Source organism: Zalophus californianus, chromosome 7 (assembly GCF_009762305.2).
Source record: "Zalophus californianus isolate mZalCal1 chromosome 7, mZalCal1.pri.v2, whole genome shotgun sequence".
NCBI lineage: Eukaryota > Metazoa > Chordata > Mammalia > Carnivora > Otariidae > Zalophus > Zalophus californianus.
In genome coordinates, this window is record NC_045601.1 from 34,875,384 (window position 1) to 34,890,522 (window position 15,139).

Consider the following 15,139-nt stretch of genomic DNA (forward strand, 5'->3'; position numbering starts at 1 on the left):
TGGCTTACCTAGGGGAGTCTGTCACTCTCTGTAAACATTTCTGTTGTAGGATTTATATAATTTTTTTTTTTTGCATTTACTGGTTTTATGTTCATTTTTCTTACTTGAGTATGACTTCACTTCTCTGGGAAGTTTTGAACATAAGCACTAATAATTATATTTCAGGTGGTACCCAAAAAGCATCATTTTATAATGAAAAGTTAGTAATAGTAAGATTTATTTCACAGTCACTGGTCTGAGAAATACTGGAGCCAAACATCCAAAAGTTTTAGAATATTTCCACATGTTATATTATAAGTGATATCCAAAATTGTATTACTTTAGGACATAAAGATGTCCTAGGATAATTTATATATTAAACTAATTCATGTATTAAAGAAATTCAGTCACAGAAAGATCAAGTGACCAGCCTAAGATACCACAAAAACTAGATGCGAGACCAGAACTGAGTCTTCTAATCTTGCATTATGTTCCCCTATATTGTGACACCTGAGAATTAGGACTCTTTCTACTTGTCCTGGATCCAGAATCTCTGTCTCCTCTAAACTCTTGAGTTTATCAATTACCAACTCTAAAAAAAAGGAAAAAAAATGAAGTTCCAGTCTTCACTAGAGTATGAAAGAAACATCAATCTGGGAGGTCAGGGGAACTGGATACCTGGATTCTTACCTCAGTTTTGTTACCAGTGAGCTGGAAGTCTTGGAGAATATATCTCACCTACCTTCCCTGGATCCGTTTATTCCAAGAAGTAACATGTTTCACAGAGTAAGCTATATATATTGAGACAGGTATTTTAGGAGAGGTCTGAATTTAATTCTTACCCTTAAATACTACCACTGTATTTCAAATATTTTGAATTACTTTCTTTTCCTAACATCCACTTTCCTACGAGAAAGGAATAGACTTAAATGTCATAAAGAAATCTGAGTAACTTGTTCCTAATAGCCACCATTGACAGGTGGTTTTTAGTGTGTCTAGGAGTGAAAACAATAAAACCAGCTAAGCAAACAAACAACATATCTCTTCCATGTTGGCAGGCTGATGTGGTCTAAAGGATGGAGAACTACCATCAATGTAGGGAGAGCAAACATTGGGGATATGCATGTAAATCTGTAGGTTACACATCTATGTAGGTACATTTTATACTGTTCAACCAATTTTTGAATTGGACCATTTTTTTCAAGGTAAAAAAATAGCTTTATAAATATTAGATAATTATTAGTTCTGGTAAGCACTAGATCCCGGGGAAAAATAATAAAAATTCAACTCAAATATATTATCTCTGCATTTCCTCCTTACTCCCATATCCTCAGGCCAATCTGGCCAGGATTTCGATGCCTCTGGGCACAGAGCAGGTTGAACAGCTGTTTGACTCACTGCATTTGACTCCTTGTCATTTGGCAGATTGAAATCTCTGCTGAGAGCACCATTTGGAATTTTTCTTTCCCAAAACTGATATTTTTTGAACATGGGATTTGAAATACTGTGAGGCACTAGTATACATTCATAAAATAACACTGCCAAAGAGAGTGATCGATTTATGCAAAAAATCCAACTTTCCTGAAAAGTGTTTAAAAAGATAACCCTCAACTGGCTGAGGTGGGCCTGATAGAATATGAATATGGGTTTACTGAAAATGTGAATATCAAAAATGATACTAGCTTCAGGTGTGTGGATGCGTGAGGAAGGACTATCAGATTTGAGTATAAATTGAGATGTATATAAGCAGGTAGGACAAAAGTAGCCAGGCCAACCCACTGAAGGGAGACAGATTAGGGAAATACTAGAGTACCCAAGAGAATCACTAAGTCAAGGTTTGGGATTTGAGAGGAGTACTGACTCCTACTACTACTAAAAATAATGGTTATTATTGTTATTATTTATTTAACTATAAAAATAGTTAATGCTCACGGAACATTTAGTATAGGTCTGTCAGCACCGTTGTCCTGCTTCAAATATAATAATTCATTTAATTTTCTTAATGATCATATGAAATAAGATCTATTATTATTTTCCCCAATTTATGGGAGATGAAACTGAAGCACAGAGAATTTCAGTCACTGGCTCAAGATCACACAGATGGTAACAGGTGAAGCCATGGTTTGAATAAATGTAAAATCTTAACTGAAGGGTAAGAGATGCTACAGAGAAGCTGAACACTTTTGAATTAAGCATATAAGAAGCCTGACCACAAACAAACAAAAAATCCATGTTAGCCCTACATGGCGAGAACTGAAAAACATGCAAAATCCAACAGAATTCCCTTTTATTTAGGTCCTTCATATCAAGTATATTTCTCCCTAAATTTCATCTCTTTTGTCCCCATCTTGAGACCAGAATACACACAGATCTAAGGTTTCTGTGAAGGTCTCAATCTTTCTCCAATTATTAGCAATCTCATTGTCAAAAAAGTCTCCTATGTGAAATTAATCATTGACTTTCTGACTTAAACCCATTTCCGCTTTTCTGATCTTTATTGGGTTTGGGAGACACATACTGGATGAGGTAGTTAAAATTCTAATCACCTTTGGTTTTTCCTTTTTATTTAATAACTCATTTAAATGTACTTCTGCTAAATCCTATTTTAAAATCTCCCAGACATTAATTATTGATATATTCCCATCTTTCTGACAGGCCTACTTAAATGTACTTATGGTGAGTTTTCCCCTCTTACCTCTCCGTTTTCTAAGGGGTGTATCTTGGAATAAAAGGAAGTGCAGATGACCTCATCGTCTTTGGCATAGGATGGTGGTCCAGTGCGGGGATAAATATTGTAGAGAGTTAGACACTCGGTGTCTGTCACGGCATGATACTGCCAGGGATTGTATTCAACATTATCAAGCGAGCGTTCCAAAATCCAGTTTCCAGGCCGAGGGGAGTTTGCCGCTTTCACAATCACATATGCAATCTGGAACACCTGGGGAACAGTGATGACAACAACAGGCAACTTTGAATTCCAGAGTACTCGCACCATTTTTTAGCAAAGATAAAGCCTAATGCTACAGTAGATTTTATTTCAGATTTTATTCCATAACGCTATTATGTTCTCTGAAACGACTTTACTGTTACATGTTCATGTTTAATACCTTTTGCTAAAATGAGATGTTTCATCTTGACAGCTATGGCTTTCAAGGCAATGGGTTAAGATTAGATTTTAGGTCTCTAACAAATCATTGACATCATTCCATCTGATTTTTAAAATCCCATTATAATCATGATCACCTAAAGCCTTCATTACACAACAATTTACTCACCTTACTGTGTTAGAAAGTATAAAGTATGTTAGAAATTCCATGTGTGGATAAGTGCTTGAGAGTTTGAAAAATATACTCACTTATATCACCTAATCCTCAGAAAAGTACCATGTAGGAGGAATTAGGTGCTGTTATGAAAAGCAAAAACAACATAATGACTGAGCTTTAGAGGCTCAGTCCTGTGTTCAAATTGTGGTCTAGCATTTATGTGACCTTGGATGATGTTTTTACTTTTCCAACATTAGCTTCCTTTTCTACAAATTAGGGGAGGTAATAGGTACGGTACTGAGTGACAACTTGAGTCAAATGAGATAATGTATGCAAAGTACTTGGCAAAGGACTTGTAAATACTCAATAAATGTCAATTATTCTACAACCCCCAAATGGAAAATAATGGAGAAGAAATTCTAGGACCTGCAGACAACTGATTGAAACTGGAACACATTAAGTGAAGGGTGATTATACTTTTGGTACAAGAAATAAACATGTATTTCTTAAAAAAGGAAAATAAAGAGAAAGACGAAGTTATTGTATGTCAGCAGAGTGACAATTAAGCAGAATGTGGCAAAATCCTTTATTTTGAAATCTACATAAAATATGAAGGCATAAAAAGTAAACATTCTAGATGTTTTTGTGATAGTGCACAACCAATGTAGTCCAAAAGAATAATGCACAAACATTATTGAGTGACATTTATATGCAATGCCCTAGGTAGAAAGATAGATATAAACTAGTTTAAATTACAGTCCTACCATTTATGGGTTGATAATATATTGCAATAAAGAGACACATAAAAAGTACACTAATAATAAAACAACATGATATGTTTTTGTTTATTAAATGCTATGAAATATGGGGAGCCTGAAAAAAACACTAAGCTCTGAGTAATTAGAATCCCTGGAATGGTACAAGTGGGAGGATGGACCCACTAAAATGTGACTAGAGGACCCACTGGACAACAGAGGGAATTGTGAAATGTTCTAGAAATAAACTTCATCTGCTTCATAGTTTTGACATGAGACCTTCACGAATGCATGTACAATGTCCATGGTCAACTCCAAGGGACCAAACTTAAAAATATGAAAACTTGGTACAGAAGGGGCAAAACAAATAGTTCTGAGCTGGGCTTTTGTGGTCTTTACAAGAACATGGACACAGGTGTGCTGTGAGGGGAAACATGAGGTTTCAAATGACTGAAACTAGGGCTGGTATTGGCCTGTTAGGCACAGTTGTGGAGAAACTATTTATTAAAATTCTGAAATAAATTTCTGTACTTGTTGGTAAATCACTGCTGCCCAAGCCTCCCAAATGCCTCCTCTCCTGAGACCATCTTGTTAACCTCCCCATAACAAAGAAGAGCCAAGACATCTGCTCTGATTGGTCTGGGTTTTGACAGTTCTGTTTTATTGCCTATCAGTCCAGGTGGGAAATATTATAATTTATATTTACAAAGGAATACAGGAAAGTATAAGTGCAAATTGACACATATATCTATGTAATGTATGTATGTGCTTCGATATTGATACTTTGAGGAAGAATATGCATGTACGCGTTAAAGCTATTACTACCTCAGAGGTTTGTGAATAAGGAGTCGAGGAGGAGGAGAGATTTGACTTCGCATCCAATATCCTGCTATATTAATGTATTAACATAAATCTCTTAGTTCTTAATAAAGATATTTTTTAAAATAAAGAACAGTTAAAGTCAAATTCTCTCTCAGACAAAGAATAAGAGTAGGAGTAAGATGGAACATACTCTATTAATCCTTACCCAAAGTATTTGTTTCTGCAATTTTTTTGGTGTTATTCAGAAGGAATTATTTCTCTCAGACACTCCATATTCAACAACTGATGCACATGGAATTTTTTTTATAAATAAATTCACTGAGGAACATACCAATTGGTTAATCTGATACAACACGGAGATAGTTCTTTCGACTATAAACATAAAGCTCTGATCTCAATTTCTGGTAATCTTAAAGTATTCATGGCAAGGTTTATAAAATGATAAAAAAAAATATATAAGTAACTAAATTGTGAGCTCCTAAAGGGCAGAGACTAGAGTTTTTATAACTTTAAAGATATTACAATCCTTATTACAACTCTTTTGAAATAGTGGGCATTCAATATTAATTACATTTAGTTGCATAAGCAGAGTCACTGCAACATATACCGTGTTATTTCTATTAGCTTAATACTTTTTTTCCTGTTATATCTTGATTCCCAGCCAACACTAGCATATTTTTTCACTTGCAGGAACTACGACATACATTGTTTGGGTGTTCGTCATATTATATGTGTCTATGAGCCGAGAAAATTACTTAAACTCTTTTACCCTTTGTTTCACAATGTTTATTTTCCAATGTCAAAACCATGGAAGACATAATAAGATGATGAAAACAAAACATTGCATGTTCTTTGGGAAAAGAATCTATATAAATATTTTAAATTAATGTGTTTCCATTCAGATAAAAAATTGCACACAGCTATTTTTTAAGATAGAAAACAAAAAGAAAAATAACAAAGCATAATTAGGGATCAGAAGTACCCAATAATAAAAATAAAGACACACTGAGGTTACGGATAAAGAACTTTGTTCAGAAAGCCGATCAGCAAGCAAATATAGGAAGAGGCCAAATTCTCTTTGAGCTACAGTGTGGATTTATGACTTCGAAACTTCTGTGTTGGCTCTGGAATAATAGATGAAATCCATGAAACAAAGTTATACTAGAAACCCCACAGATTCTTTCTATAATTCAATATAACAGCCAGCACTAAGTGACATGGAAAAGCAGGCATTGCCTTAGAGAATATTAGAGGAGCCCCACTTCAAAACAATATCCCACTTTCATTTATTTTCTATGGATTCTTTCACATTTCATGCAAAATTGATTAAATTAGTTGGCATGTAGTATTTTGAATAAACTTTTAAAAATGTGGTAGACAGCATTGTTGAAAAACACAATGAATAGAAGCAGTCTTCAAAGGCATCAGGGAATGCTGTGAAAATTTTAACAGTGATGTTCTAAGTACAACAAAATTGTAATGACCCTCATAGAATAATTCTCTAATGTACCTATACCACTTGTATTAATTATGTGTTGCATTTTCAGGATAAAAACTCATTAAAAATCAGTAATTATAAAACCTTTTTTTCCAGATGAACAAAACCCTAATCTGTGCTGTGCAACAAGAGCAAATGCCTCATTATAAGAAATACAAAAATGCTATGACAGTGAGGCTTCGACAAACCTTAGATTGCAGCACACAATACCCCAATGTTTTTTTTTCCCCTGTCAGTGGGCATTTTTTATGAACTTCACGCCTTAAAAAAATCCAAATAACTTTTGAAAATAATATCAAATATTTGACATTTTACTGTAACAAAGATAACCACTTTTTATTTCATATTCCATTCATATGTCACCTAGCAAAATATCATGTAATTACTTCACAGATGCAGCATTAATTTAGATGTTCCTTTTATCATGTGCAGAGTATTAAGAACTTGATCTCATATAGGGTGGAACTGGTAGACAGAATCTTTCTGAAGAATCCTCCAGGCCCAAACAAGTAACATGTGACCAACATATGTAGTGATGCTTTTTACTATCACAGCTGAGATAAGATGATATTGGAATGGCACTGGGGTGAAAGAGGAGACCTCACAGACTAAAAGGAGAAACCTAGTAACTCTGGCTATTCTAGAAGCTGCCCTGTGCTGAATATCTCAGCTAACCTATAACCCATGTGGATAAGTCTGACATCTACAAACAATTTCTAACATGAATTGTTAGGACTGGATTTTTTTTTAATACATTCTGCAATGACTCTCAGGAATCCACTGTATCCCAGTTGCTTTGTGTTCAGAAGAATCACAGATCCAGGAAAATGCTACCAAAGAGTACTACATTTTGTGAATTTTATTGAGACTTCTGAGTGGCACTGGTATGCAGTTAAGAGAGCTAGGTCAAAGTATGGCTCCTTGAACACAGGCAGCAACCTCTTCGACCTCAGCTGCAGCAACTTCTTCCTAGAAACATCGCCAAAGGCAAGGGAAGCAAGGGCAAAAATGAACTGTTGGGACTTCATCAAGATCAAAAGCTTTTGCACAGCAAAAGAAACAGTCAACAAAACTAAAAGATAACTGACAGAATGGGAGAAGATATTTGCAAATGACATATCAGATAAAGGGCTAGTATCCAAAATCTATAAAGAACTTATCAAACTCAACACCCAAAGAACAAATGACCCAATCAAGAAATGGGCAGAAGACGTGAACAGACATTTTTCCAAAGAAGACACCCAAATGGCCAACAGACACATGAAAAGGTGCTCAACATCACTCGGCATCAGGGAAATCCAAATCAAAACCTCAATGAGATACCAGCTCACACCAGTCAGAACGGCTAAAATTAACAAGTCAGGAAATGACAGATGCTGGCGAAGATGCAGAGAAAGGGGAATCCTCCTACACTGTTGGTGGGAATGCAAGCTATGCAGCCACTCTGGAAAACAGTACGGAGTTTCCTCAAAAAGTTGAAAATAGAGCTACCCTACAACCCAGCAATTACACTTCTGGATATTTACCCCAAAGATACAAACGTAGTAATCCGAAGAGGTACGTGCACCCCAATGTTTGTATCAGCAATGTCCACAATAGCTAAACTATGGGAAGAGCCAAGATGTCCATTGACAGATGAATGGATAAAGAAGATGTGGTATATATATATATATGTATATATATATATATAAATATATATATATACATATATATACACAATGGAATATTATGCAGCCATCAAAAAATTGAAATCTTGCCATTTGCAACGACATGGATGGAACTAGAGGGTATTATGCTAAGCGAAATAAGTCAATCAGAGAAAGACATGTATCATACGATCTCACTGATATGAGGAATTCTTAATTTCAGGAAACAAACTGAGGGTTGCTGGAGTGGTGGGGGGTGGGAGGGTTGGGGTGGCTGGGTGATGGACATTGGGGAGGGTATGTGCTATGGTGAGCACTGTGAATTGTGTAAGACTGATGAATCACAGACCTGTACTTCTGAAACAAACAATAAACTACATGTTAAAAAAAAAAAGAAAATAGTAGAAAGGCAAAAATGAAGGGGGGGGAATCGGAGGGGGAGATGAACCATGAGAGACTATGGACTCTGAGAAACAAACTGAGGGTTTTAGAGGGGAGGGGGGTCAGGGGATGGGTTAGCCTGGTGATGGGTATTAAAGAGGGCACGTTCTGCGTGGAGCACTGGGTGTTATGCACAAACAATGAATCATGGAACACTACATCAAAAACTAATGATGTAATGTATGATGACTAACATAATAAAATAAAATTTAAAAAAAAGTATGGCTCCCTAATGATGTAACAAGGCCATAGAATCTCAGTTTCCTATAGGCCTGATCCTCATGAAAGCCATAAAAATATTAATAAAGGTCACTCTCTATGGAGGATGACACTTCACCCTTCTCATAGGACTTGACCTAAGTTACTCTCTTCCATTTTTTCTTTTGTAATCTCTCAAGAGAACAACATATGGTCATCTAATACCTGCCCACTGTTGCACTTTGCCTCCCTCCTGACATTGCTGTCTGTGAACTTCCTACAGCACACAGTTGTTCACCTAACAAAACTGCTTAATTTTGAGGAGGTTTTGCCATATTCTAGCATCTGCTCTTGCCAATGTTATGGATTTTAACATTTCTATATGCTGTGATGTCAATTCTAATATACTTTAAAAACTCATCTGTATTCTTAGTTCTACTAGTTAGTCAAATTCTCTCATTTATCTATACAGGTATATTGGCTTTCAGGAAGCACTGAGAGCTACACATTTTCAGAACCAGAAGGGGTTCCAGGAATTAGATGTTTCCAGGCTTAGTATCCATTGGAATAATCTGGGAAGCTTTATAGATAGGTACACATGTCTCTGTGTTTGAGTTGATAAATGCAGTTCATGGGATTATCTGCTCTTTGACCTGAGAACTCAAAAGAGGGAATACAGAAATAAAACAGAAACGAATAAGAGCAAATATAAGAGGGTGAGATGCATTCAGCTTTTTTCTGGAAGGTGAATGAGAGTTGGCTGATGAGGGAGAGCAGAGGTCATGGCCTTAAGAACTCAGAGTTGATGTAGCCCTGGAGAAGACCAGCAGAACCTCATAGAGGCTGGTCTGAACAGAAGCAGGGGTAAAAAAGTGGAGCTTAACACAGCAAATTCATCAAACGTCTGAGTACAACATAAGATTCACTCAAAAGACCCATTCATCAAATGTCTGAGTACAATATAAGATTCACTCAAAAGACCCACTACCATGAGTAACCAAGTTACCAGGAAAATTTTCTGGGCAATGTAAGGTATGGTGATTAACATAACAATAAAAAAATTTCTGGGCATTCACAGAGAAGTAGCTCATAATCTTAAAAATGCTCTGAAGAGATTATTCTACAGATTTTGATAATACTATTACTAGACCTTGTTTAAATCAAATTCCAACAATGAAAGCTTTTAAATGATGCTCTAAATTTAAAAAAAAAGTAATCTAGAAATACCAGCAATTATTACTTGCTGGGTGAATTTTATGTCTCTTATAAATTTGCACAATCTTCACTAAACCTAGAGTAATGTGGTGAAATCCAGAAGGATGGCCCCCTTGCCTGCTTATACTTCCTTTCAGACAGATTCATTTACAGTAGTTTTGCATTCTAAAATGATTTGTAATTATCACTCAGTGGTCCTGTACAGCCTATTTATTCCACTCACCACCACCCCCCCAAGTGTATACTTCAATTGCTGAGTGTCAACTTAACGAGTTACAGGTAAACAAATGTGTGATTTCAACTCGGGGTAAGTGCTTCCTGCATCATGAGAGAAACAGAAACACTGTGTCCTCAACTGAAACAGGCTTTTTTATACTAACATTAAACTCACATGAAATTTATACATCTGAAAATGAATTACCACTCCAAATTTGTAAGAAACAATAATCTAATTAGGTGATTAATGGTAATCCTCTGAAGATAAAATGTTCAATTATATGTTGAAATTGTTTTTTAAAGGGGTTTTAATCAATGCCTAACATTTCATGGGAAATTATTTGAAGGGTTTCTCTTCCTCTTCCTCCAAAAAGGGAAATCTCAACTTTTAGCTCTGGAAGATAACAAGAGCTACTTTTCAGCTCTTACTAAATTTATATATAAATGTAAAGAAATTTCATTTTTTTTCATTAAAAACATAAGTTTTTCCTTTCTCCCTAGAACTGGACAAGTTGATTATAAAGTCGATTTGGAAGAATTAATAAGCAAGAAAGACAAGAAAACCTAAGATATAACAGTACTAAGTGGAGGGATATATTACTAAATGAAAAAAGCAACATGGAGAAAATTGCAGTTATATAGAATACTGCTATTTACTATGAAGGGATGACAAAAACAAATGGAAAGGGCGCCTGGGTGGCTCAGTCGGTGAGGCGTCTGCCTTCGGCTCAGGTCATGATCCCAGGGTCCTGGGATCAAGTCCCGCATCGGGCTCCCTGCTCTGTGGGGAGCCTGCTTCTCCCTCTCCTCCCCACTTGTGCTCTCTCTCTCTCACTATCTCTGTCTCTCTCTCTCAAATAAATAAAATCGAAAAAAAAATTAAAAAAAAAAACAAATGGAAATACATTCTATGTTCATGGATTAGAGGAACAAATATTGTTAAAATGTCCATACTACCCAAAGTAATCTATGGATTAAAACAATCCCTATTAAAGTATCAACAACATTTTTCACAGAACTAGAACAAATAATCCTAAAGTTTTCATGGAACCACAGAAGACCTGAGACAAAGTAAGCTTGAGAAAGAACAAAACTGGAGGTATCATAATCCCAAATTTCAAGATACACTACAAAGCTGTAGTAATTAAAACAGTATGGTAACAGCACAAAAATAGACACATAGATCAATGGATTAGAATAGAGAGCCCAAAATAAACCCACAAATATATGGTCAATTAATCTAGGGCAAAGGAAGCAAGAATATACAATGGGGAAAAGAGTCTCTTCAATAAATGGTGCTGGGAAAACCGGACAGCTATATGCAAAAGAATGAAACTGAACCACTTTCTTGTACTACACACAAAATAAACTAAAAATGGATTAAAGACCTAAATCTGAGAACTGAAACCATAAAACTTCTAGAAGAAAACATAGGTAGTAATTTGTGACAACTGTAGAAACATTTTTCTAGATATGTCTCCCCAAGCAAGGAAAAGAAAAGCAAAATTAAAGAATTGTGATTTCACCAAAATAAAAAGCTTTTGGTCAGCAAGGAAACTATGAACAGAAAAGCAACCCACTGAATGGGAGAAGATATTTGTGAAAGACATATCCAATAAGGGGTTAATATCCAAAATATATAAAGAACTTCTACAATTCAACACTAATAATAATAATAATAATAATAATAATAATAATAATAAAATACAATTAAATATGGGCTGAAGACCCAAATAGACATTTTTCCAAAGACATACAGATGGCCAACAGACACTTGAAAAGATGTTCAGCATCACTTATAATCAGGGAAATGTAAGTCAAAACCACAAAGAAATATCTCCTCATACCTGTAAGAATGGCTAAAATCAAAATCATGGAAAATAATAAATGTTGGGGAGAATGTAGAGAAAAATGAACCCTTGTGCACTGGTGATGAAAATGCAAATTAGTATAGTCACTGTGGAAAACAGTATGTAGTTCCTAAAAAATTAAAAATAGAATTGCCATATAATCTTGTTATACCACTACTGGGTATTTACCCAAAGAAAATGAAAACACCAATTCAAAAAGATCATTTGAAAATGAAAACACTATGTTTATTGCAGCTTTGTTTACAATAGCTAAGATACAGAAGCAACTCAAGTATCCATTCATTGATGAATGGATAAAGAAGATCACACACACACACACACACACACACACACACACACACACACACACACACAGAAATATTATTCAGCCATAAAAAGGAATGAGATCTTGCCATTTCCAACAACATGGATGGAACTAGGGAGTATAATGCTAAACAAAATCAGTCAGTCAAAGAAAAAGAAATGCCGTATCATTTCACTTGTATGTGGAAGTTAAGAAACAAAACAAATAGACAAAGAAAATGAGACAAACAAAAGAAACAGACTCAAATACAGAGAACAAACTGGTAGTTGCTAGAGGGGAGATAAGAGGGGGATGAGTGAAACCTTTAAGGTGATCAAGAGTACACTTATCTTGATGAGCACTGAATAATGTGAAGACTTGCTGAATCACTATATTGTACACCTGGAACTAACCTAACTCGATGTTAATTGTACTTCAATTTAAAAAAGAAGACAGAAATTATAAGGAAATAAAAACTAACGAGGTTATAGATTAAGAGAGCCTCCAGAGATGTATCGAATGCAGTATGTGACTTCAGGTGCACCCTGATTCAACCAAACAGCTGTTAAAACAAACTTGGAGGTAACTGTGATGAATCTGAATACTGACTGGATATTTATTAGTATCAAAGTAGTAATAATATTGTTAATTTTTAGATGTGACAATGGTTTCATTTACAGGAGAGCTGTATCCTTCAGAAATACATGTTAAAATATTTATAGAGAGAGTGATATGTATGAAATTTATTTCTAAATAATCTGGAGGGCAGGATAGGGTATAGATAAATGTAGAATTGCCACAAGAAAGGCCATGAGTTAATTCTTACAGTGGGTGTCGGGTACACCTGGGTCTATGATATTCTTCCTTCTATAATGTTTTGGGGGTATGTTGGGAAATTTTTATAATCAGAATTTAAAATGTTACTATTGCATCTTATTTTAATAAACAAATGATTATCTTTTACACAGTGGTTTTACCACTACTGGTAATTTAGTGCTTGTTCTCATTGAGCAAATGTTTAATGCGCTTTCTTTATTATCTTGATAAATGTGAACTCTGCTTCATACTGTGACTACACTGCATCCTAAGCTCAATAAATATGCCTTAACAATTCTTTCAAATTAATTATCAACTCTAAAGGGCATTGGTGGCAGAAGGTATCAAAATTTTAGTTCAGTCTTAAGAAAACTAGTAACACGAGTGAATGGAATCCAAATTGGAATGAATAAGGTCCTCCCCCAGCTTATTAATGCCTTTAGTACTTCATGCTTTGTTAAGTTGCTATCATTTTTAACAATGTTAGCTACAGGTAAAACTCAGACAAGCATTTTCTTTCTCTTTAGCACTGCCCTTGACATCTCTTCTCTCCTCACATATTTTTCTCTTATCTGAAACAACCTATGGTTTCAAAGATTGACCTGCCTCCTGTGAACAAGCCATTGGCACAGCATGGCTTTCACACCAGCCGCTGGCAAAAGAGCAGGTAGGCTGAGTCCCCCATCGAAACTGACAGTTCTTTCAATGAAGCCATCACAGAGCACAATATTGGTGTGAATCACAATCAGAAATGTGACAGTTTAAAGTTTGCCTTCTAAAAATTATTCACCCTTGAGAAATACCCAGCATCGCCTTTGTCTTTGTGCTTCTATAGTTACCGGGGCAAGAAGAATCTATGCATTCTCCAATTTATGACATTGCAGACATGAATGAATCACTCTGGTTCAAAGCATTTGGGGAATAATAGCAAAGATTTGTAGTGATGAGAAGAGTTAGAAACATAATGTTAACAGTGTAGAATAACAAATCAAAGAATAAAACTTTCTGATTTTTGTTCATGAATTCTTTCAGCAGATCAAAGTCACTTAACACTTATTCAATTTTAGCTATTACAAATGAAATAGAACTATTTTTATGTTTATATACTGTCCCACTTTCTTGTTTTTCTCTAGAGACTTTCTTAAGAGTAGTCTGTACCCTCTGTTGTTTATAACCTTACTACCCATTCTCTATTTAACCCCTGGCAGCCCACCTACTTTAATCACTTTCAGAAGAGTTACTAGAAACCTGGTTGAAAAATTCCTTTTTTTTCCCCCTCATCTTTATCTTTTTTGAAATCTCTACTGCTTTTGACTGCTATTCTCCCCTTTTTGGAAACTCTCTTTATCTTTGGGGGGAAAAAAGGTATTGACACTATTTATAATTTAGGGATTAAAGCAAACAAACAAACATGTGTTCCTAATACAGCTTTTCACCTAAATGGAAAGTAAATAGGAGAGGAGGGAGTAAAGACAGACAGTTTGTTCAGAAGACAGCATGTCCTGAATTTCTCTCCAAACCCTGTATATGTACACCTGCTGTGGTTCTTTTTAATTCAAGTTTCTTTAACAAAGGGATGCCCCGATGTTCTACTTCCTAAAAATCTTTTCCTTGGGGAAAATTATATTTTATTTAAAGCCCAGCATTTGCCAGACACTTCAGCATGCAGAAGTTTGTTTCTGTGACCAAGAACCCTACAAGATAGGTAGGGACTGATTAGAAGATTAAAATGAGAAGGTGTATAAATGCCTGAGTGGCTCAGTCAGTTAAGCATCTGCCTTTAGCTCAGGTCATGATCCTGGAGTCCCAGGATGGAGTCCCATGTTGGGGCGGGGGGGGGGGGGGTCCCTGCTCAGCGGGGAGTCTGCTTCTCCCTCTCCCTCTGCCCTGCCCCGCTTGTGTTTTCTCTCTCTCGCTCACTCTCTCTCTCAAATAAAGTCTTAAAAAATGAGAGGGTGTAGGTATGGTAGAAAGAATAATGACCCCTCAAAAATGTCCATATCTTAATTCTTAATATGGAAAGAAAATACTGCAAATATGATGTAGTTAAAGACCCTGAGATGGCAATATAACCTGGATAATCTGAGTGGGCCAAATGTAATTACAAGGGTCCTTAAAAATAGAAGAAGAAAGCAA

At 35.6% G+C, this 15,139-nt stretch overlaps 1 protein-coding gene across 8 annotated transcripts in view; it reads right to left on the reverse strand.

Annotated features, from left to right (window-relative positions):
* The window catches only part of LAMA2 (laminin subunit alpha 2), a 615,089-nt gene that overhangs the window by 402,907 nt on the left and 197,043 nt on the right, over positions 1-15,139 (reverse strand). For all 8 annotated transcript variants that reach the window (XM_027602582.2, XM_027602583.2, XM_027602581.2 and 5 more), the window contains exon 4: positions 2,675-2,917. In XM_027602582.2, coding sequence (XP_027458383.1) covers positions 2,675-2,917 — 243 coding nt within the window. The remainder of the gene's footprint in view (positions 1-2,674; positions 2,918-15,139) is intronic.